The 21,859-nt window shown below is 33.4% G+C and overlaps 7 protein-coding genes across 10 annotated transcripts; 2 read left to right on the top strand and 5 right to left on the bottom strand.

Moving 5' to 3' along the window:
• The first annotated feature begins 1,903 nt into the window (after positions 1 to 1,903).
• Positions 1,904 to 2,836, top strand: LOC106339239. Its single transcript, XM_013778026.1, has one exon. The coding sequence runs from the start codon at positions 1,904 to 1,906 to the stop codon at positions 2,834 to 2,836; it is 933 nt and encodes a 310-aa protein (XP_013633480.1).
• Positions 2,837 to 3,704: 868 nt separating this feature from the next.
• LOC106337770 (growth-regulating factor 9) lies at positions 3,705 to 5,812 on the top strand. Its single transcript, XM_013776893.1, has 4 exons — positions 3,705 to 4,157; positions 4,453 to 4,911; positions 4,996 to 5,184; positions 5,248 to 5,812. The coding sequence occupies exons 1-4, from the start codon at positions 3,890 to 3,892 to the stop codon at positions 5,661 to 5,663; spliced, it is 1,332 nt and encodes a 443-aa protein (XP_013632347.1). The 5' UTR covers positions 3,705 to 3,889; the 3' UTR covers positions 5,664 to 5,812.
• Positions 5,813 to 5,815: 3 nt separating this feature from the next.
• Positions 5,816 to 7,291, bottom strand: LOC106337771 (serine/threonine-protein kinase Aurora-3-like). Of its 3 annotated transcripts, none has more exons than XM_013776894.1 (6): positions 7,072 to 7,291; positions 6,719 to 6,961; positions 6,534 to 6,629; positions 6,243 to 6,457; positions 6,100 to 6,172; positions 5,816 to 6,006 (listed from the first exon to the last, which is right to left on the bottom strand). In XM_013776894.1, the coding sequence occupies exons 1-6, from the start codon at positions 7,201 to 7,203 to the stop codon at positions 5,905 to 5,907; spliced, it is 861 nt and encodes a 286-aa protein (XP_013632348.1). In that variant the 5' UTR covers positions 7,204 to 7,291; the 3' UTR covers positions 5,816 to 5,904. The 3 variants fall into 3 exon arrangements, 2 of the variants coding, with proteins under 2 accessions (XP_013632348.1, XP_013632349.1); XR_001269152.1 differs by having other exon boundaries at positions 5,931 to 6,006; positions 6,100 to 6,205; positions 6,289 to 6,457; XM_013776895.1 differs by having other exon boundaries at positions 5,960 to 6,006; positions 6,100 to 6,122.
• A 1,553-nt stretch (positions 7,292 to 8,844) lies between these two features.
• On the bottom strand, positions 8,845 to 11,722 carry LOC106339391 (spastin-like). The gene is made up of 13 exons (XM_013778187.1): positions 11,634 to 11,722; positions 11,222 to 11,558; positions 11,047 to 11,138; positions 10,880 to 10,902; positions 10,559 to 10,793; positions 10,384 to 10,479; positions 10,195 to 10,310; positions 10,033 to 10,113; positions 9,744 to 9,867; positions 9,573 to 9,622; positions 9,346 to 9,472; positions 9,159 to 9,256; positions 8,845 to 9,073 (listed from the first exon to the last, which is right to left on the bottom strand). The coding sequence occupies exons 2-13, from the start codon at positions 11,554 to 11,556 to the stop codon at positions 8,957 to 8,959; spliced, it is 1,494 nt and encodes a 497-aa protein (XP_013633641.1). The 5' UTR covers positions 11,557 to 11,558; positions 11,634 to 11,722; the 3' UTR covers positions 8,845 to 8,956.
• Positions 11,723 to 11,915: 193 nt separating this feature from the next.
• Positions 11,916 to 13,328, bottom strand: LOC106339804 (protein PXR1-like). 2 transcript variants are annotated; one of them, XM_013778679.1, is made up of 5 exons: positions 13,142 to 13,328; positions 12,984 to 13,048; positions 12,506 to 12,735; positions 12,274 to 12,406; positions 11,916 to 12,196 (listed from the first exon to the last, which is right to left on the bottom strand). In XM_013778679.1, the coding sequence occupies exons 1-5, from the start codon at positions 13,296 to 13,298 to the stop codon at positions 12,071 to 12,073; spliced, it is 711 nt and encodes a 236-aa protein (XP_013634133.1). In that variant the 5' UTR covers positions 13,299 to 13,328; the 3' UTR covers positions 11,916 to 12,070. The 2 variants fall into 2 exon arrangements, with proteins under 2 accessions (XP_013634133.1, XP_013634132.1); XM_013778678.1 differs by having other exon boundaries at positions 12,506 to 12,738.
• Positions 13,329 to 14,146: 818 nt separating this feature from the next.
• LOC106339240 (cytochrome P450 76C4-like) lies at positions 14,147 to 14,713 on the bottom strand. Its single transcript, XM_013778027.1, has one exon. It carries the CDS (start codon positions 14,711 to 14,713, stop codon positions 14,147 to 14,149), a length of 567 nt encoding a protein of 188 aa, XP_013633481.1.
• Positions 14,642 to 20,713, bottom strand: LOC106340748 (cytochrome P450 76C4-like). Its single transcript, XM_013779596.1, has 3 exons — positions 20,251 to 20,713; positions 15,064 to 15,586; positions 14,642 to 14,751 (listed from the first exon to the last, which is right to left on the bottom strand). Exons 1-3 carry the CDS (start codon positions 20,643 to 20,645, stop codon positions 14,722 to 14,724), a joined length of 948 nt encoding a protein of 315 aa, XP_013635050.1. The 5' UTR covers positions 20,646 to 20,713; the 3' UTR covers positions 14,642 to 14,721.
• Positions 20,714 to 21,859: the final 1,146 nt, after the last annotated feature.

Genomic DNA, 21,859 nt, shown 5'->3' on the forward strand with positions numbered 1-21,859 from the left:
TTTTTTTTAGATAACCAAATTTTGTAGAATAACATTTTTATTTTAGCTTTTGTCGCAAAAATAGTTTTCAATAAAAAAATGACCAAAATAAGTTGCAAAAATAGTTTTCAATAAAAGAATGACCAAAATAAGTTTTATTAAAGGGTAATAACGTATTTTTACCCAAGGTTAACTAATTTAGGTTTAAAGTTTAGAGTTAATGGGTGAAATTTTGGGGATAGAATTTCAAATTTTAAAAAATAAAAAATAAATATTAAAATTTTCAAAATAAAAAATATACTATTTTGATCATTTTTTTCTTTTTTAAAAACTATTTTTGCGACACAAATTTAAAAATGACTATTCAAGAGAATTACCCTTCTTTATACGTAGCTGATACTATTTCTTTCGGAATAACGTTAGCCTTTTCTTTTTGTTGCAATGAAAAAATAGATTTAAACTTTTAATTGATGGATTGTGTTGAGTTTTGTTTTTGCGTTAACAGAAGTTTTCAATCAATCTCCAGGACGACTGAAGAGATAAGAGAAGTAGTGATGGGGATGCCGAGAAATAAATTTCCAGGACCTGATGGTTTCACTGTTGAATTTTTCAAAGCTTCCTGAACTATCATTGGTGGGGATCTCACTACTGCAGCGAAATCATTTTTCAGTAAGGGTTTCTTGCCAAAAGGCTTAAATACTACTATTCTGGCTCTGGTGGCAAAGAAGGGTAATGCAACAGAGATGAGAGACTATAGGCCAATCTCTTGCTGCAATGTCCTCTACAAAGTGATTTCAAAAGTCATTGCTAACAGATTGAAAGGTACCCTTCCTGCCTGGCTGTATCTCTTACAATCAATCATCATTTGTCAAAGATAGATTGCTTGTTGAGAACCTCTTATTAGCCACTGAAATAGTAAAAGACTATCACAAAGAGGATGTCTCAGCCAGATGTGCTATGAAGATTGATATTGCCAAAGCTTTTGATTCTGTGCACTGGTCGTTTCTACTGAATACACTGAGGGCTCTCAACATGCCAGAGGAATTTGTGCATTGGATAAAACTCTGTGTCTGCACTCCTTCTTTCTCAGTCCAGGTTAATGGAGAATTAGCAGGGTTTTCTAGAGTAAACGAGGGTTACAGCAGGGTTGTGCTCTATCCCCTTACCTGTTTGTTATATGTATGAATGTGCTTTCTCAACTTTTGGATAAAGCTACAGCGAGAAGGGTCATAGGGTATCATCCTAAATGTCAAAATATCTTGCTTACACATTTATGTTTCGCTGATGATCTTTTGGTATTCACTGATGGAACTAGAAGATCAGTAGAGAATGTGCTTAAGATATTTGAAGACTTTGCTGCTATCTCGGGTTTAAGGATCAGCTTGGAGAAGTCTACATTATATACAACATGACTCTCTGAAACCCAAGAAGCTGATATCCTCAATTGCTTTCCTTTTGCTTCTGGAAAGCTGCCTGTTCATTACTTGGGGCTACCTTTACTTTCTCGAAGGATGACAGTTAGTGACTATATGCCGCTGGTGGAAAAAATAAGGAAGAGGATGAGCTCTTGGACTGGAAGGTTATTATCATATGGGGTCGTTTGCAGCTGATTAACTCTGTTATCACCAGTATGGCTAACTTCTGGATGTCTGCATTTCGGCTACCTGGCAGTTGTTTAAAAGAAGTTGAGAGACTATGTTCTGCATTTCTATGGTCGGGGCCAGAGTTAAAAACAAGTAAAGCAAAGGTCCGTTGGTGTGATGTATGTTTGCCAAAGAAAGAAGGTGGCTTGGGGCTCAGACCACTTAAGGAGATCAACACTGTTCTTTGTTTGAAATTGCTTTGGCGACTGTTATCCAATCGATCCTCACTATGGGTTAAGTGGATCCAATGCTATTTAATACGGAAAGGATCCTTCTGGTCAATGAAGAATAGTGTCAATGCAGGATCATGGATGTTGAGGAAAATCCTGAAACTTAGGGATCTTGCAAAGCATTATCTTCGGATGGAAGTTCACAATGGAAAAGATACTTCTTTCTGGTATGATTCTTGGTCTCCTCTTGGATGTCTTAAAGATTTGTTGGGTGAAAGGGGTACTATTGGTCTGGGTATAACTGAAAATGCTTGTGTCGGAGAGGTGCTTTTAACTCATCGTACAAGAAGGCATAGATTGGATGTTCTTAATGAAGTTGAGCGTGAACTTGGAGCGTTGAGAAGCAGAAGCAACTATGATGATGATGATATGGCCCTATGGAGACGAGATGGAAATCGATTTGCAAACACTTTTTCTACAAAGAAAACGTGGTTATGTATGAGACAGGTGCAACCGAGTTGTAACTTGAATAAGGGAGTGTGGTTTCCACAGTCAACTCCTAAATTCTCCTTCATACTGTGGGTTGCAATTAGGAACAGACTGCAAACCTGTGATAGAATGCAGCAGTGGAACACTTCATTGGATACCACTTGTGTACTATGCCAAGATGAGCAGGAAGCCTGTCATCATCTCTGTTTCAAATGTCGTTACTCGAGTAAGGTGTGGAAGAAACTAATTGGAGGGATTCTGAAGGAGAGTTTCACAGTCGAATGGAGTGAGATTCTAGATATTGTCTCCCAGTCAAGATCTAGCTTCTCTGCCACTGAATTATTCATTATTCGGTGTACTTTCCAAGCTCTAGTGCATAGTGTATGGAGGGAGAGAAATGCTCGTAGGCATGGTGAGCAACCAAGGGAAGTGAGAGTGTTGATCAAATGTGTAGACAAGCTCATTCGACTGAAGCTATTTGCAGTGAAAGGAAAGGGTAAAAAGTACCTTGAGGAAGGCTTATGTGCTTGGTTTGGTTTGGCTCCAAGATTATAAGTTGAAGTGTTGATAGGATTTTTTTGAGTTTTTTTTTTAATTCCTTTAATCTTTTTATGAGTTAAAAACAGATGCACTAGATGTAACAAAAGTTTTTGTTTGAATAAATTTTACATTCATTCAAAAAAAAAAGAAAAAAAAAGAAGTTTTTAATCTGCAAATATGTTTTAAAATATCAAAATAGTTTGTGGACTAGTAGCTTGACATTTATGATTCAAACCTGACTTTTTGTATTGTAGAATAAAGATGTCTAGGAAAAATATACACATGCTATAGACATTTAAATAGAAATTCGGTGAGGGCCAGTATTGAATCACTGCTTCCTATTATACGATTTTTTTCGAGCTGTCATTACAATCTACATGCTGACAATATAAAATATATATGTTTCAAGGTAATCGGATGTTACTCTATTTAAATGTGTCCCTTCTTTGGTTCTATTTCGGTGGACTTGAGATATGCTAGTTTTTTCTCCCAACTTCAGATTGACGCTGCTTGTAGAATGGGTTTGATTACATGTCTTGTTGTCATAGGCTGTGGACTCATCCTGTTTTTGCTGTGTTTTGACTTTCACTTAGCCTCAAGAGAGCAATTAGAGGAAACATGATGTTATAATTCCAAGCGCCAAATGTTGACAAATTAAAAAGAAGATTAGAGCACAAGTCAATAGAGGCCTGGTAATGGGCTTTCTATCATAATATGGGCTCATGCAGAGAAAGTGGAGATGTAGTGGAGCAGCTGGACAGAGAGTTATCAGTCCGTGTGGCATTGTTTAAAGAGGAAAGCACAACTCTTTTGGTCCGAAAAGTATTCAAATAAGGCTGAAAATCGCTGACGCATTTGTCAGAAACCTGACAAGTGCCTTTAACTCTCTTCACACTCACCTCTTCGTCTTTCCTCTGTTTTCTACCACTCTCTCTCTTCCCTATGCATTTAAACGGTGAAGAACAGAGCAAAGAGACTTTAGTCTCTTGTTAAAGTTTTTTTTTCTTTGTGGGAGGTGGGTTTTGTTTCTTAAGGTCTCTAGTTTCAAAAGCTGTCTCCTTTTCTCGAATGGAAGAAGAGAGACACAGTTTACAAAGTAACAAGATGCAGACCCCTAAAACAGAGGAGGGGGGTGAGTGGAGGAGGAAGAAGTGGCCGTGTATGAAAGCTGCTCAGTTACAAGAGTTTAGAATGCAAGCTTTGGTTTATAGATACATAGAAGCTGGTGTTCGCGTGCCGAATCATCTTGTGGTGCCTATTTGGAATAGTCTTGCTCTCTCTTCTTCTTCCTCCTCCTCCAGTTACCTTATCCACCACAACTATCCCTCCTCTTCCAGTAAGTATTTTGAAATTCGAGTGTTTGGTTAAATTCCTCAAACATGTTACTAGGTTCTTGAGGTTTGAGTTGCAGGAGTTACAAGATTCATATACACAATAGTCTTTAGTTTATCTTCTGCTTTTAATGGTTGATTCTGTTTGAGTTGCAAGAGTTAGAAAATTCACACATACACACAACAGTCTTAGTTACCTCTGAATCTATTAGAATTTATATTCTGTTTATATTAGTTGATCAATTCTTGTCTGAATTTGACAGTGGATTAGTTTACCTGAAATGGTTATTGGTGTTTCAGATGCAGTGTTGAATGATAAGGTGGATCCTGAACCCACAAGGTGCAGGAGAACAGATGGGAAGAAATGGCGGTGTAGCAACAAGGTCCTTCTGTTTCAGAAGTACTGTGAACGGCACATGCATAGAGGCCGTAAACGTTCAAGAAAGCTTGTGGAATCTTCTTCTTATGATGTTGCTTTGTCCTCTGCTTCAACCAAACGAGACAACACTGATGGTCTGAACAGTAGCACTGAGAGTCATAGTGTTTCTCATGGGGCAGTGTCAGTTTCTAGTAATGCTCAGGTTGTCACCATTGCTTCACTGCCTAGTGCAAGAGTCTGTGATAACACCCCTCGTCCATCTCTAGTGGTCACCGAGTCCACAAACAGAAGTGTGAGAAGGAGGATCACGGACATGAGTTATGATGACTTCATCAAACAAAGAGGTGCGACTACGTGTGTTAGAGGGTTTCCCGTTCAAGGTATCAGACTCATTACAAAATTGTAGAGTTCATTACTTCACTGTTGTGTGTGAATTGACCAGATTTTGATTGTTTCATTACCAGGTTCTGAGAGGTTACCTTCTGTTCAAAAGTTCTTTCCTGAGGCATCTGATAACTCCTCAGAAGCTGCAAAATTCTCAAGCAACAGGAAGAATGAGATCATTGCAAGAAGCAGAGAATGGAAGAACATGAATGTTAATTGTGGTGGCTTGTTTCCTGGCATCCACTTTTCTCCAGACACTGTTCTTCAAGGTAATACCTTTATTTTCAAGCTTGCTTACCGATGATGCTAATGAATGTGCTTCTTTTCTGTAGATCGTGGTGGGTTTGGTTTACACAGAGTTGAAACAGACAACGAACCAGGAAGGTGCAGAAGAACAGATGGGAAGAAGTGGAGATGCAGCAAAGATGTGTTGTCTGGTCAGAAGTATTGCGATAGGCACATGCATAGAGGTAGTATTAAGAAGAAGCATCCAGTGGAAACTACTCCCACACATGAGAATGCTGGTATTATCCGGGTAGCAGTGAGACCAGATGATAGATCTGTGTCTCTCCAAGATGGAGATGGCCAGAAGCTCCCTGTTTCAGTCCTGGCAAGAGAGCAGCTGTCCCGAGTTTCAGATGAAAAGAGCACTAATAGTTGCAGTACCGACACCACAATCACTGACATAGCTTTGAAGGGTGAAGAAGACAGTGAGGAGGTCTTGTCATTGTGTTCTTCAGGTGTTTAAAAACCATAGAAAAGTTGTTCGAGGTTCTAATGTTTTTTAGTTTCTATCTATGGATCCTACTTATTAATCTGTGTTACAAAGTTAGAACAAGTCTGATCACAGGAGAATATTTAAGACACAAATTTCATTTAATAGATTATATTGTGCTGAACTGAGACAAACATACATCAAGAAAATGTGCGTTCTCTGAACTTCTAAGACTTTCTTCCCACAACGTTAGATTACATATAATAAGCACACTTCAAATGAGGCACACACCTTTAGGATCTGCGTTCTTGACGATCCACGGGTGTTGCATGATCTTCGTAAGAGAGAGTCTTTTGGAAGGATCCTTAACAAGAAGCTGCAGAGAATTACAAAGCAATATATGTTAAATGCTCTATAACTCGTCCAACAAGTGAGTCCTTATAAGTAATGCTTTAGCTTAAAGGTTTACCTGACTGATTAGATTCTTAGCTTCTGCTGAGACATTTGGATTATCAGGAAAACTCAGATCGACCTTAACAATTCTGCATACAACTTCATCAGAAGCTGAGGCTTAACTGTCACAAGAACATAAAAGTTTAGTCTTGGCTTTACCTCTTGAACGTATCTTTCTGACTCTCGGCTTCAAAGGGAGGGTTACCATAGAGAAACTCGTAACACAGTATCCCTAAAGTCCAGTTATCAACAGCATGATCGTGATCTTTGTTCTCAACCATCTCAGGTGCTAAGTAATCTAAAGTCCCACACATTGTCTTCCTCTTGTTACTCGACTGCACTGACCACCCAAAATCAGCAATCTTCAACCTTCCCTGCAAATGCACATCACAACACCAATGAGTAAGCTCCACACTCTACAATGCAAACACTCTAGCCATTGTTACATACCTCATGATCAAGCAAAAGGTTTTCAGGTTTGATATCTCTGTGAATCACACACTTTCCATGACAATAAGCCAGTGCTTGACTAAGACTTGAAATGTACTGAATAAATAATAATAATAAAATCGTCAATAAAAGGCCCGTGGGCTTCAGGCCCATTTTAAAATAACTGAGGGGGAGACGAAACTCACAGTGGCGGCTTGTTGTTCGGTGAGATGACCGTTCTCTTTGAGGAGACCGTAGAGCTCACCGCCGTGAGCGTACTCGAGGATCAAGAAGATCCGCTCGTCGTCGTCGAACCAGCCGAAGAGGCGGAGGATGTTCGGGTGCCTTAGGCTCGTTTGGATCTCCATCTCTCTCCTTAGCTGGTGGTGGAGTTTGTATTTCTCGATCTGTTCCTTGAATATCACTTTCAACGCCACCACGAAGTGGCTCTAAATCACACACAGTTTGAGAAAATTCAAAAAATTAGGTTTCCGTAACAATACAAGATGGATTCAAACGTTAATCGATTTAGATTGAAGGTGGAAGGAGGTTAGTGTACCTTGACTTCGCGAGCGAGATAGACTCTGCCGAATTTGCCTTTACCTAACGGTCTCCCGATCTCGAAATCCGCGAGGGAGAATGGCTTCTCTGGATCGCGAACGTAAGGATCTTCTTCCGGTTTCTTACTCATTTCTCCGATCGACGTGACTCGACGACGAGGAGAGAGAGAGAGAGGGGAAGAGAGCGTGATTGGAAGGGGAAGATGGAGTGATAAAGAGAAAGACGAGGGAGAAACAAAATTGAATTTTGAATTAAGAATATGAAGAAAGATACCGATTCCATACGCAGCGTTTAAGGGTTTAAACAATTTCGATCTAAATGACGGTTTTACCCTCTGTATTTTGCAACTATTTTTTTTTGTTTACTAACTTATGAAAATTATTATATAAATGATTATAAAAAATTCTAACTATTTTATAAAAATTCACTTCTAACATTTCGGACTGAAAAAATAATATAAGTTTTTTTCTTTAATCTTCATAATTGATAACTTAAATAGAACTCACCGTCTCCAATGGTTTACCTTATTTTTCATTTTAAATAGATTAATTCTATAATATAGTTGTGATATACTCGAATGATATTCTATTTTCAAGTAAAAAAATATAGTGATGAACAAAAAAACAACTTACTTACTCTAATATATAGAGTAAATCCATTTTTTACTCTATTATATAAATAAAAGATAGAATACCATTAAAATATTTTTACTCTAAACTAAACTCTATTTTAAAATGAAAAATAGGGTGGAGTTGAAGATGCCCTTAATCACAACTAAAATATCTTCCACAACTTAATCAAAATTAACAACTAATCATATCAACATTAAGGTGATGATTGTTTCACTAGTTTTTAGTTTTAGTTTTTGGTTTTTAGATTTTAGCTTTTGGTTTTTAGATTTTGGTTTTTGGTTTTCAGCTTTTGGTTTTTGGTTTTTGGGTTTTAGATTTAGATTTTGGTTTTTGGATTTGCTGTATTTTTTTAAAATTTTCAAAAATTAACTAATACATTACTTAAAAATAAATTATTTTTAATTTTTAAAACTTGAATAGAAATAGTTTTTCTTATATAAATATTATAAATGATACAAAAATAAAAATACATAAAATTTTGAAACTAATTATAAATTTTCTTATATAAATTATTTATATTTTCTTAAAGTTGAATGACAATTTTTATAATTAAGGATTATACAATATATTTTATTAATAAAACATATTATATTTTATATTTTTTTTGTTATTTTTAATGTAACTAATAATTATTAAAATTATTCAATTGTTTTATTTATAGAAACTAATAACTAAGTTTTAAAATTAAATAATATTATTTATAAAATATATAAATTTATTTACAGATATGAAACACAAATTAAAATATTTCACATTATTGTTTAAATGATATCTAATGTACAAAATATTTTATGATAATTTTAATTTTTATGAAAATATTATTTATTAATTATTAATTAATTATAATGTAGTAGTTTCTACAAAAAAAAATCAAAATTCATTTTTTTTTTCATAAAAGCTAACAAAAGTTGATTTTTTTGTTTTTCTTCATAAATTGGTTAAACTTTTCAAAAACTAGTTTTCCTAAATTTTAGTGAATCTGTTTATTAAAAATCTTGATTGGCAACTCAAATGATTTTTATAAAAACAAAAACAAAAACCAAAAACTTGATTGAATGAAAAATGGTTTCTATAAAAGCAAAATCCAAAAACTAAAGCAAAAACCACAAACAATCAACAACTTATAAGTAGCATGTATCTTGATTTTTATTATCAACCTTTCTTTAAGGTGTAAATATTTTGATTCTTTTAAAACTATACACCATATTACAATCGTCTCAAATTTACAAGAGACTTTTCACAGGAAGAGATTCAATTAGAACCAAACTCAGAGTTCCAACGTTCAAGCTCTTCCCATTTGCTTTTACTCAAGCTTGGTCTGATCACCCCCATTGATTTCCTAAAATCATCATATCTTAGTGGTCTCACCTGTAAAACATTACACATCCATTCACCAAACAACATTCCTTTGAGAGAGAAGCTTTAAAAGAGGTTTGGATTATGGTTTTGATACTTTGTTTGCTTGGATGGTGAGAATATCAGCACCGAGTTCCCTGATTGGCATCATTGCAGCTTCTTCGCATAATGCTTGTAGATCACTTCCTGAGTATCCTGTTACACAAGGAACCTTATATGCTTATTAGTTTTACTAGACCCACACAATCTTTAAAACCCATTTGTGTTTCTTCTACAAAACTTGCCTTCGGTTTCTCTGACGATTTTATCAATGTCCCCACCTGATAAAGAGTGAGGCTGGCACTTCAGTTTAGTTTTGAAAAGTAGTTTTCTCACGTTTGAATCCGGCAGTGGTACATATATTCTCTTCACCTAACAAAGTGATAAATCCAAAAAAGCATATATAATAATCAGTTTCTTTCATAAGAATTGGTGTACATGAAAATCCTGATGGAGATAATAATGTTGTTACCAATCTTCTAAGCACTGCATCATCCAACTCCTGTGGCTTGTTAGTAGCTCCTGCAACCACATTACATTATTTAAACCGATACTCGCAGTTCAAGCACATATATATCAGACCTTATGGCTGAACAGAGTGAAGATTAGGTTTAATGAAGACTTGAATTAGCTGGAAGCATACCGATGACAATCACCAAATCATCAGGATTAGAAGTCACACCATCGAACTGGATAAGGAACTCTGATTTCAACCTTCTGCTTGCTTCATTCTCACTGATCGACCTTGTAGACATTATACTATCTATCTGAAAAGCCAGTGCAAAACACACACATTCAGATCTCCAAGTGACAACACTATTATCATGAAATGGACCCAGATTCAAATAAAACAAGCACGGTCAAATACAACTGGTATGGTATTGTCTCTCCCTAGTTAACATATAAGACAGGAAAGGGAAAAAAATACTTACTTCATCCATAAATATTACAGACGGTTGTCGGGAGATTGCAACTTGGAACAACGTTTTAACTAGCTTTTCAGCCTCACCCACCTAAATAAGTAGAGTAAAGGAATAAATTCAATAAGTCGTTTGATACGAGAGTGAAAAAAAAGAAGCAGACAAAGCACAAACCCATTTTGATGTCAACGAGGATGCTGAGACGTTAAAGAACGTTGCCTGTGACTCGGAAGCCACTGCCTTGGCAAGCATTGTTTTTCCATTGCCAGGCGGACCAAAGAGAAGCAAACCTTTTTAAAAAAAAAAGAAACTTCAGCAAGCACATAATAGGAGAAGATCAAGAAGAAACCAACATTGTTTTACCTCGAGCTGGTCTTCGGAGACCAGTGAATAAATCTCTTCGTTTTGCCGGTAAAATAACCATCTCCATCAAAGCTTGTTTAGCTCCATCAAGTCCAGCTGCATTGTTTTTCATCATAAGCGTTGTTTTTCCACATATATTGCTTAGAAGAAAATACATAACAATGCTGCTACTCACCGACGTCATCCCACTTAACAGATGGACTTCTATCCACTATCGTTGTGTTTATCATCTCTACCAACTTATCATCGTATCCACCTCCAGCTTCTTTCACAGGTTTTGGGTTTGTAGTAGTAGCGTCTTTAGGGCTCCTTACCATCCCAGTACCACCTCTGGGAAGTGAAGTCCTTGGTAATGAAACTCTTCTATTTGAAGAGGGAACTGAAGCTAAAGAAGGAGATGGTACAGCTCTCTGCATAATCAAGGATTAATTACAAATACATAAACATCACATTCTCCTTCCAACAAAAAATAACAAAAAAAGAAGCAAGATAATACCTTATTTTCAGACATTCCAACACCTTATGTAAGAACGCCATTGATGTAAGAAACAAGCAAAAACAACACAAACATCAATATGTATTCACTTCTGCTTTCTTCACAACATAAAAATTTTCAAAAATTCATTAATCCAATATGCAAAAACTCAGAATCGAACACATCACCTGTACGTTTACCAAGAGCTTGCAATCTTCCAGAAACCTGACTTTGCCATTTAGAAATCTTCTCTCTATACAATCTCACCTTCTCTTTCTCACTAGCAAAACACAATCACTAAAACCAATCAAAACTTATCAAAAACAAGAACTCTAAATCTGAGAGATCAATCAATTGCAATACCTGAAACTCATATACGAAGGAGAAGGCGTGGAGGTAGCTTCGTTCATGATCCTCTGAGCGTTTCTGTAATGAAGAAGCGCCTCGTCGTGTAGACCCCACTCTTCCGCCCTAACTCCTTTAGCGATCTCCTCTTTCGCTAAATCGAAGTAGCCTTTGAGCTTATAAGCAACTCGTTCGTTAGTAACCGAACCTCCATTGACGCTGCTGTTCATGGAATCGGAAGAGGTTGATACGGTGGGATCGTGTTTGGATATTTCGTGGCGATGGGTGATGTCTTCTTCTTCTTCGGTGAAGATTGAGCTAAAGGAATCGATTATACCTCTGAGGAAACTCATATCTAACAAAAAAAAAAGAATTCGAAATTCAGACAACGCAGATACGTGAACATAACGACATAGTTGGATTCACTCACCAGGTTTTGCTCGGAGATTGAATTCATTGTCCGAGAGGAATCAAATCGAATCAAAATAATCGAATGAACTGGAAACTAAGTAAAGATTCATACGTGAAGAAGTCTTTAACCTTCTAAATAGGAAAGAGGGTTTGGATTCGTTTCAAAAGGCCGACATTTTCATTTTGGGCCCAACTAACCATCTTGGGCCTGATACGCTTATAGTAGCATAGCGTGTTAATAAATACTCACAGTTGAGCCAAGCGTGAACTATTGATAAAAAAAAACCTCAAGAAAGATGGAAGCAAACACCCAAATTTTTCATTCTACTCAAAAATAAATAATCCACTTTTACATATTGAAAGAGATGTTTGGAAAATTTGAACTATCACAACGTTAGAGAATCCGAACTAGTTTTACAGCCAGCTAGTACACAAAACTGAGTTCATGGCCCCATCTTATTGCATGGTCACGGTAGGAATCTGAACGCCTGGTCTAGAGGTCCATCCATTGCGAGATCTGTAAGCTTCAATAGCCTCTAATCGCAGCCTCTCCTTGGAAGCACTCATAGGAGTCTTTCTTGCCTGTCAAAATAAAAACATATAATCAATCATTTGAACCAGATATAACATAAGCTATTACAGTTAGAAACTCTATATACCTTTGGAACAACGGCCAGCTTTGGTGGAGCTAGAACCACATCACCAAATCTAATCTGCTCATGCTTTGGGAAGTTTTCTCGGAGTGTATCTTCTGTCTTCCCTTTCTTCTTTTGCTTCTTGGCCTCCCAATACCTGTGCATTAGCGTAGGATCAAATCATCAAACTCAAACATAACATACAAGTATTGGCCTTTAAGAGACAAAAAAAACTTATGGAACAAAGGCTGCTTACTTCTTCTTGCGCTCTTTCCTTTTGGACCGACCATCCAACTCCGCAAGTTCCTGTTCGAAACGAAGGTCCTTAATCTCATTCCTCTTTCTCTTTTTCTTCTTCTTGTCATCTCCCTTGTTCAACGTTATATCGTCTCCATCATTCTCATGATCAGAGGAGGTTGTGTAGCCCTCAGATTTGCTTTCTTCAACCGCCTTTGCTTCTGACTTAGCTTCACTCCCAGGCTTGACCTTCTAATTATAAAAAAAAAAAATCATATGTTTCACAAAGCTAACACATTTTAATAAAAATACTACATTTAATCAAAGAAAGGAATTGAGAGTAAATAAAAACCATGAAAGGATTGCACTTTCTACAAACTTATAATCAATAACTCAAGATCAACGAGACAACACCATGATTAAGTTGTTATATACCAAAATATTCATTTAATCCAATGGCAAAAAAACCCTACAATTGATTTGATTTTAACTAATACCTTGGCAGCATCAACTCCAGCTTTAGCTTTCTTCTCTTTCTTATCTACAACTTGTTTAGTAGAATCTGAAAGGAAGAGAACATACAACAAACAGTCAGACACATAGAGAAATCACAAATACAAATTAAAAAAAAAAACTCTTTCTTTCTCTCTACTACCTTGAGGAGGAGGAGGAGAGGTGTAGTTCATGAGAACACGGAGCTTGGAAGGAAGAGCATCTTGCTTCGAACGATCAGGCGGCGGCGGGAGTCTCGCCGGTCCGCCATGAGATGCCAAATAGTTTTTCTCTCTCCTCTTCTTACCTTTCCCTCCCATCTCTTCTCTCTTTTTTTTTTCTCTCTCGCTCTCTCCGACGAATCGAGCGGTTGCCCTACTTAGCTGCCGTCGAAACTTGTAGGAGGCGACTAAATTGGGCCCAGGCCCATATCGTTAACCCAATAACATTTCACTAAACCAAAAAAAAAAAACCGTATTACAAGTTTTATTTTCTAATAATTTTACTCTTAAATTTTTTTGTGCATTTTCATTCAATATAACTTTTAAAAGCATCCTCATTGGGGGAGTATCTAACCAAAGATTCTAAAAATATTATAAATTAATAGATGGGTATGTTAAAATTCTTGGAAAACCAACCAAATAATATACTCATTTGACATATTATTGGTTAAATTTGAATAATATTTTAATTAAATAATATTTGCTATACATACATACACTAATATGTAAGTTTTGAACTATGTAAGTTTAGAACTCCATGGTCGAAAGCGATGAGCCCAACCTCATAATCATTCAAGGAAGCGAAGAGCTGAACCTCATCGTCCTATGGCTCAAAAATTTGGACAAGATGCTATCTTCGTTTCTTTTATTAGGCTAAGATAGCATCTTGTCCAAATTTAGTAATGAATACAAAAAAAGAACTTTTATAGAGAAATTCCAATGGAAATTTTCGAAGGATATACTAAAAGACTACATGCAATGAGGTAGTTGAATATCATATTCAACGCTAGCCATTTCTCATGGGAAGAAAACTTCAAATTTAAACAGCAAAGAACTATACCTTTGTGATGATCTTTTAATTTTATGTATAACTGTTTGATGGAAACTTTTAAACGAGTTATACATTTAACCTCAAAGAAAAACAAGAGGTAACAATAGTATAATGGTTACTTATATGCGCGTTTCTTGACAGGAACGGCATGTAACGGGTTGGTCCTATGTAGTGTAATACCAAATGTCTCGTCCATGTCCAAATCCTCAGAAGCAACACCATTTGGAAGCTTCCAATCAAAGAAATAAAGAAGTGAACCAAGCATGAGGGACACAGTCACCACAGCTAAAGGCAGCCCCGGGCAGATTCTTCGTCCGCCCCCAAACGGTGTTAACTCATAGTCTCTACCTTTCACATCAGTCTCTTTACCCAAAAACCTCTCTGGCTCGAACCGGGTTGGATTCTCCCACACTGCTGGATCTCGTCCTATGGCCCAAACGTTCACTAGAACTTGAGTATCTTTAGGCACCATGAGCCCAAGAATCTCCACGTCAGCTTCAGCTTTACGTGGGACAAGAAATGGAGCAGCAGGATGTAATCGAAAAGTTTCTTTCACAACTGCTTGTAAATACGGCAAATGTGAGATATCAGATTCTTGAACGATGCCGTTTTGGCCTATCACACAATCCATCTCGCCTTGAGCTCTGGCTAGTGATTTTGGGTTATTAAGTAACTCTGCCATTGCCCACTCTAGGGTGCTAGAGCTTGTATCCGTGCCTGCTGCAAACATATCCTGACATATTATCACATATTAGGGAATTTAGGATTTATAAAACTGCATATCAAAATGAATGGATAATTTTTGCAAGATGGCAAGACAGTTTTTAATGACTATGAAGTTATGGACCTAATTAAATGAATGTGTATTTATTGTACACAATTCAAATTATGTTAAATTAATTCTCTTTAGTAGAAGAAGTTGAAATTATGACTCCTTAAACCTCATATATGTGATCAAAGAATTTTAATCATTAGGTCAACTCATTTTTTGTGGTAAGACCTATTTTGGTTTAAGATGATGGTAAGACTTACCAATAGAAGGTGTTCAATATCGTTGTTGTCAAGCTCGGTTTCATCTCCTTCCACTAGGACGAGAAGCGCATCTAGGAAGTCGCTGTCTGAGACATCTTTAGAGTTATCCAATGATTTCTCCGTCAGTTTAGCATCAATGAATCCACGGAAAACCCTAAACAATCTCTCAGTGCAAGCCTTCATATTCTTCCTATTACCTTGCAGGTCAAGAAACCTCATAAACGGAAAGTAATTGGCAGCGTCTGGTTTCCCGGCAGCTTCCATTGTAGCAATCACCGTGTCCCGAAATCTATTGGATTTGCTCGTGACGTCGTAGCTACCGAGATCAACTGAAAACAGAATGTTTGATATGATATTAAGAACTGTGGTGAAAGATGCACGAGAGATATCAACAGCCTCTCCTTTCTCACTACGCTCATGCATGAAGCTCACAAGCTCTTGCACCTTCTTCATTCGGAGAGCTTTCCTGGCTTCCATACGCTGCGGTGAAAACATCTGATTTATCGACAATTTCCTCAACATCCTGAAACAAACAAAATATGTTGCTTGTATGTTTGACTTGAATGTTACTTTGTCAAAAAACTTTTTTTGAATCTTACTAAATGAAGTAAAGTACGTACAAAAATACAAGGTTCCAGTGTGAACAAATAAACAACCATTTGAAAATACAAAACTAAAAACAAAGTGAAAAAAAAAAAGAAAAAAGATTTGACTCTATAATGTTTATTTCCCGTTATATCTTATTATATAAAACTTAATTCTTCAAAGTTGCTAATTAACATGACCGCAACAAATGCCAATTATATATTTACGATTGTGACATGTGTTAATCTATCTCATAATTAAAAATATATATAATAAGATATTAACAAAAACAAAATTTATTAAAAAGTAATTATAAATATTATTTAATAGTATTTTTTTTTTAAATCCTAATCAAAAGATTATTGCAAAAGATTATTTGATAATAATTTTCTTTCTAATATTTTGACATGTGTTTAAATATATAATGATTAAAAATATATATAATAAGATAATAAAAGCGAACATTTATATTTCACATCTATATTTAGGTTTAAGCTTCCACGCATTATTTCTACAAAACACAATAGTATTCACGTGAAAATTATTACCTAAGATTTTCTTATAATTTCTTGATGCAACCCAACTTTTTATTATTCTTATTACATCTTTTAATTTCTTGATACAACATAATTTTTAATTTTGATATGGCTGTTGTACATGCGTATGTGTGAATATGATGGATATGTGTTTGTAATGTATAAGACAAAATAAATAAATAATTAAACATAAGTTTTTCTATTAAAAATAAAATAGTTGTATAAAAATCTAAATGAAAAACTAATTATAAAATAATTAATTTCTTTTTAAAAGTCTAAATAAAATAAAAATAGAAAAATAATCTTACTTTATTTATAATTAACTAACTTTACTTTTAATAATTTTGTGTTAACAAAATAAAAATCAAAATTAAATTCAAATATTTCAGCTGATGTGATTGTGACATGTGTCAATTAAAAAAAATTAGATTGTGAATGTGTAAATAAAAACTTCTTCTTTTCCTAAAATCCTAAAAAAAAAAGATTTCTAAAAAAAAAATTTCTTTTCTAATCTTAACCAATTAAGATTTTTTTTTTATAAAAAAAATCCTGACCAGAGAGAATGTAAAATTTTATTTAATAGTATTTTTTACTTAAAAAATTAATGATAAACATGATAGTAACAATTATTCAATTAACAAGAAAAGTTAAAAAATTTAGTGATATTGAAAACAACAAATTTTGAAAATGCAACTTTTAAAAATAGTTAATATTAACTGGAAATAATTATTTGATAGAAATTTTATTTTTCTAAATCCTAGACAAAATATAATTGTAAAATATTATGTATTATAACTTCCTTTTTTTAAATCCTTAAAAACTATAAAAGGATATTTGATAATTGTTTTTTTTTTTTATAATAAAATCTCAAACAAAAGAAATTTGTATCATATTTTTAAGTCCTAACCAAAAGAAAATTCTAAAAAATTATTTGATAATATTTCTAAGAGAGTATTTGTCAATGAACATGATACTAAAAATTATTAATTAACAAAAGAAGTGTAAAATTAGTATTGATATGAATAATAATTTTAAAATTATTTATTAATAACTAAAATAACTATTTCATAGCAATTTATTTTTTTCTGAAATTGTAAAGAAAAAATAATTGTAATGGGTTATATGACAATAATTTTTTCTTCTAAAATCTTAAACAAAATTGTAAATATTATTAAAATCCCTTTATTAAAATCCTAATCAAAAGATAATTGCAAAAGATTATTTGATAAAAAAATCCTAAATAAAATAAATTTTTTAATATTTATAAGTCTTAAACAAAAGAGAATTATAAAAAATTATTTGATAATATTTTTAATAGAGTGTTTGATGATGAATATGATACTAAAAATTATTTAATTAACAAAAAAGTGTAAAATTAGTATTGATACGGATTATTAAAATAGCAATTTTAAAATATTTATTAATTAAAAATAATTATTTGATTACAATATATTTTTCTAAAATTCTAAAGAGAAGATAATGTCTAGGTTATATGACAGTAATTTATCTTCTCTAAAATCTTAAACAAAGTTGTAAAAGAGTATTTAATATTATTTTTTAATTGTAAATAAAAAGGAGATTTATAAAATAGAATGTTCTCCTTTTTTAAAAAATCCTAGCAAAATAAAATTTTAAAAACTTATTGAATAATACATTAAATTAGTACGTAAGAACATGTATAATGTTGTCATTGATTCGATTGGTATTGGTGTATTTAACTTTCATCTCTTTTTACTTTTCATTTTTTATTTCATATTGTGTTTAGTTTAAATGTTTATGTATAGTATTTTCTTTAATCCTTAGTATAAAGTTTATAACAACTCATATATGCGCCATGATTATAGAGTACAAATATTAACTTGAATTTATGTGTGAAAACGGATTTTAATTATAAAATAAATTTCAAACAACATATGAAAAAAACAATCATAATACTATAGTAAAATGATTTATTATTTTATGGTTTTTATTAAATTAAAACATCAAACAAAATCTGTTGCAATGCAACAGACTCATATCTTGTTTAGTATAAATTGATTGGAAATAAAAACTTAAGCTTTGTGCTTATACCTTTTTATTTTTTCTGCATTTATATAAGAAAACCTTTAGTAAAAAAAACAAATTATTTGGAAATAGTAAAAATAAACACGAAATTCAAACCAAAAAATTAGATTTGCCTATAATGATTTATGAAGTGATTTTGCTGATTTGTCATGCTCTATATAATTTTACTTTATTTGCTTATTTGTCATGTTTTCCATAATTTTAGGTAAATTTAGTTATTTATCATATGCTTGATTTTTAATTAATAAATATATAATGTTGCTAGATTATAATATATATTTAACCAATTGTTATCTTTTTGTTCACACGATAATATTGTAAAAAAACCTATTCATCTCTTATCTTTTTAAATTTTAGTTTAGTTTATATCATATTAAGTGACGTCCTATTGCTTTGGATATCTTATGTATATTTTTTTATTATGTGGTTCTTTCTGGTTTTGTTCATATAAATCTTATATCCTGTTTTTTCAGTGGCTATGGAGATAGAAGAAGGATTATATTGTTTAGATAAATATAATTGTATTATCTTATTTTTTTTTACTTCAGTTTCTTTTAGTTTGTAGCATCACTATTTTGTTATATGAATTTTTGGACTTTGGGTTTCGGTTGTCCAAGAACAAGAAAAAGAAGAAGATCTAAAATCAAGGAGAGTAAAAGACATAGAAGATGTCGTCCAATCACGAGAAGTTTGAGTGATTAAATTGATGTATTATTCCATTCACTTAGCTTTATGTTTGTCTAGATATTTTGTTTGTTTTTACCTAATTGAATTATTCTTAGTTGCTGATTTTACCTAAAGGTAAATTTTCACGTTTCTGGCCACCTTAAATTCTCCATCTCAATAGCTAAAAAGAAAACCTTATAGCGTACAGTGTACATGTAAGTTCTTGGTCTTATAGACGTTATTTGTGTGAATCATGAGTAAATAAAAATGTATGAGCTCAAAATTAAAACAAAGCATGAACTTTTTTACCGACTTGATCAATTGGTTGGTTATGGTAATGATACAAATTTACAGATTGTATTAGTTAGTTAGTTAATTAAACAAATATACTCTAATATAAAATTGCGATATTATTAGTTTCAAATTGATATTTTTGATCTGAACTATCACATTAAAAATAGAGTAATTAGAGTCATTCTACATTTAATGAATAATTATCTTTATTTATAATGCTTAATAATTAGATAATTATATTTATTCATAATATACAACAATAAAATCACCCAAAAATAAAAGGTAAGCTTGCATAAATAATAATCGAGTAAAAGAAAGTTTAATTATATATTATCATTATATTAATTCACCGGTTATTATCCAAAATCAATAAAAGCTGATATATACACACACACACACATATATATATATATATATATATATATATATATCTTTATATATTTATCAAGGTAATATAATTGTAGTTACAAACAATAATCTTATCAGTTTTTAGTATAAAAATGTTTAGACAAAAAAAAATATTATATCATATAGTTTCATTATGAGGAAAATATGTTTCTATGAAAGATATACTTAAATGTGACATATAAAATTTGGTGATAAGATTAAGGTTGTTGAAGATTTTTGGAGATTTTCCTAAAATATAGGTGAAAGCAATATAATTGAAAAAGTGATGATTTTTAAATAAATAATGTATGTTTAAATTTTATAAAATGCTTATGCACGCATGTGCGGACACAAACACCTAGTACTAATTAATGCATTTAGTTTAATTTATATCTAAGCAAAAGACTTTACCTCCTAAAAAAGACTTTACCTAGCTAGCAAACTCAAAAACAAAATAATACAACTAAAAACAATATGATATTTCGTTTACGTGTTTGCAATTTTTATTTAACGACTGATTAAAAGTTTACAACAAGTGACTATTCTTTACTTATTGATGCAATTAACATTTGATCAATAATTAGTTGCAGTCAGATAGCAAATCTTTAAAAACAAAGAGATTGATCATAGAAAATAAAATCGGTATTAGTTATACCTCCAACGAGCAGACGACGCAGGAAGCCAGATGACTGAAACTTCGTGGTGACCAACGGACCGTATCGAGTCAGTAGACTTACGGGCAGACAAGATTTGGTCATGTGTTCTTAGAACCTCTCTTGCAGCTTCTGGTGAAGTTATGACCACCGACTTTAAAGATCCAAGATTAAGGCTCATTACTGGTCCATAGGTTTTTGAGAGGTCGGCGAATGAGCGGTGTGGGTTTTTACCAACTTGGTGAATGTTTCCGATGAACGGTAATCGTGGAGGTCCAGGAGGCAGCGTAACGGTTAGGCGAGAGCCCCGTCGGAATCTTGCGGTGATGAAGACAAGGAAACATGATGAGATAAAGCAAAAGAGCAAGGACATAGAATTTTCTGAAGTGATCTCCATCTGGTGTTTCTTAAGGGATAGAAAAACGTAACGAATCTATGTAAACATATCATAGATGTGTAGTTGACCAAAAGAGTTGTGTATCTGAAGGGGATATTTATAAAGTTTAGGTCTATAATATACCGGATTATCTGCTAGTAGGCCTTTCTTTGTATGATAAAGAAAAACCACATGATGTTTTTCTATTATAGTTTCTTGACTTCGAATCATTTTTCAGTTATATTTCTTTGACTTCAAATCGTTTTTAAATTAAAAACATATGATCAATAACAACATATTCGACAACGATCTACTAACATACGCAAAGGTGTAAAATGTAGTCAGTCGCTTTGACGAAAAGCCAAATGATTGTTTGAGCTTATTTATGTGTTTTACATTGACCTATAGATATAACCAATGCTAATATCAACATGGATGCCTCAACTTCTACAAACCTTATGTTGGATAAGCTTCAAGGAAAGCTTAGGAAACAAGTTATCCATAAAAAGGAAAGATGAATAACAAAATCTATTAGATTTAGGATTAAGATAAAGTTAAGATAAGATTCCTAGATCATGATGTAATAGGACAAGTTAAGGGTCTTCTATTACCTATATATATAGAGATCTAATTGTAAGATAATCTCATAAGAAAAAAGAAGAAAGTTAAGAAAGTTTAATAAGACAAAGCAAAATTTTTATTATGTTTGTGTTCATACGATCATACCAAGTTCGGATCCTGCGACGTTATTTGGTATCAGAGCCTGAGTTAATCAAATCATGAGTGATTCAGAGACAAAACCAGCTATGAAGTTAAACGCGTTACCACCCTCTGTCAAAACACCAATGCTCACAGCAACGAACTATGCTGTCTGGTCTTTAAGGATGAAGGTTCTATTTAGGTTTCATGAGGTATGAGAAACCATTGATCCAGGATCAAAGGACCAAAAGAAGAATGACCTAGCTACAATTCTCTTGTTTCAAGGAATTCCAGAGAACATAATTCTACAAGTTGGTGAGCAAGACTCTCCTAAAGGTATGTGGGAAGCATTGAAAGCAATGAATATTGGAGCTGATCGAGAAATAGAAGCACGCCTGCACACACTGATGATTGAATTCGATCATCTGAGAATGAAAGATACTGATTCGATAGATACGTTCTCAGGAAAACTATTAGAGTTTGCAGGAACAGCTGCATCACTCGGCCATACGATAGAAGAAGCAAAACTAGTAAAG

This window comes from Brassica oleracea, chromosome C4 (assembly GCF_000695525.1).
Source record: "Brassica oleracea var. oleracea cultivar TO1000 chromosome C4, BOL, whole genome shotgun sequence".
Taxonomy (NCBI): Eukaryota; Viridiplantae; Streptophyta; class Magnoliopsida; order Brassicales; family Brassicaceae; genus Brassica; species Brassica oleracea.

Bases quoted from the DNA above. Each gene is read 5' to 3' on its own strand.
- LOC106339239 (XM_013778026.1), top strand. From the start codon at position 1,904: ATGAAGAATAGTGTCAATGCAGGATCATGGATGTTGAGGAAAATCCTG.
- LOC106337770 (XM_013776893.1), top strand. From the start codon at position 3,890: ATGGAAGAAGAGAGACACAGTTTACAAAGTAACAAGATGCAGACCCCT. The intron at 4,158-4,452 runs GTAAGTATTTTG...TTGGTGTTTCAG, and splicing joins CAACTATCCCTCCTCTTCCA to ATGCAGTGTTGAATGATAAG. The intron at 4,912-4,995 runs GTATCAGACTCA...TTTCATTACCAG, and splicing joins TAGAGGGTTTCCCGTTCAAG to GTTCTGAGAGGTTACCTTCT.
- LOC106337771 (XM_013776894.1), bottom strand. From the start codon at position 7,203: ATGAGTAAGAAACCGGAAGAAGATCCTTACGTTCGCGATCCAGAGAAG. The intron at 6,458-6,533 runs GTATGTAACAAT...GTGCATTTGCAG, and splicing joins ACCTTTTGCTTGATCATGAG to GGAAGGTTGAAGATTGCTGA. The intron at 6,007-6,099 runs GTAAACCTTTAA...AATTCTCTGCAG, and splicing joins CTAAGAATCTAATCAGTCAG to CTTCTTGTTAAGGATCCTTC.
- LOC106339391 (XM_013778187.1), bottom strand. From the start codon at position 11,556: ATGAGTTTCCTCAGAGGTATAATCGATTCCTTTAGCTCAATCTTCACC. The intron at 10,480-10,558 runs GTGAGTAGCAGC...AAAACAATGCAG, and splicing joins TGTTAAGTGGGATGACGTCG to CTGGACTTGATGGAGCTAAA. The intron at 9,623-9,743 runs GTATGCTTCCAG...ATGTGGTTGCAG, and splicing joins TGATTTGGTGATTGTCATCG to GAGCTACTAACAAGCCACAG.
- LOC106339804 (XM_013778678.1), bottom strand. From the start codon at position 13,298: ATGGGAGGGAAAGGTAAGAAGAGGAGAGAGAAAAACTATTTGGCATCT. The intron at 12,407-12,505 runs GTAAGCAGCCTT...GCTAATGCACAG, and splicing joins AGGAAAGAGCGCAAGAAGAA to GTATTGGGAGGCCAAGAAGC. The intron at 12,197-12,273 runs GTATATAGAGTT...TTATTTTGACAG, and splicing joins AGCTGGCCGTTGTTCCAAAG to GCAAGAAAGACTCCTATGAG.
- LOC106339240 (XM_013778027.1), bottom strand. From the start codon at position 14,713: ATGGCAGAGTTACTTAATAACCCAAAATCACTAGCCAGAGCTCAAGGC.
- LOC106340748 (XM_013779596.1), bottom strand. From the start codon at position 20,645: ATGGAGATCACTTCAGAAAATTCTATGTCCTTGCTCTTTTGCTTTATC. The intron at 15,587-20,250 runs GTATAACTAATA...TGTTTGTTTCAG, and splicing joins GCGTCGTCTGCTCGTTGGAG to GATGTTGAGGAAATTGTCGA. The intron at 14,752-15,063 runs GTAAGTCTTACC...ATATGTTTGCAG, and splicing joins ATATTGAACACCTTCTATTG to CAGGCACGGATACAAGCTCT.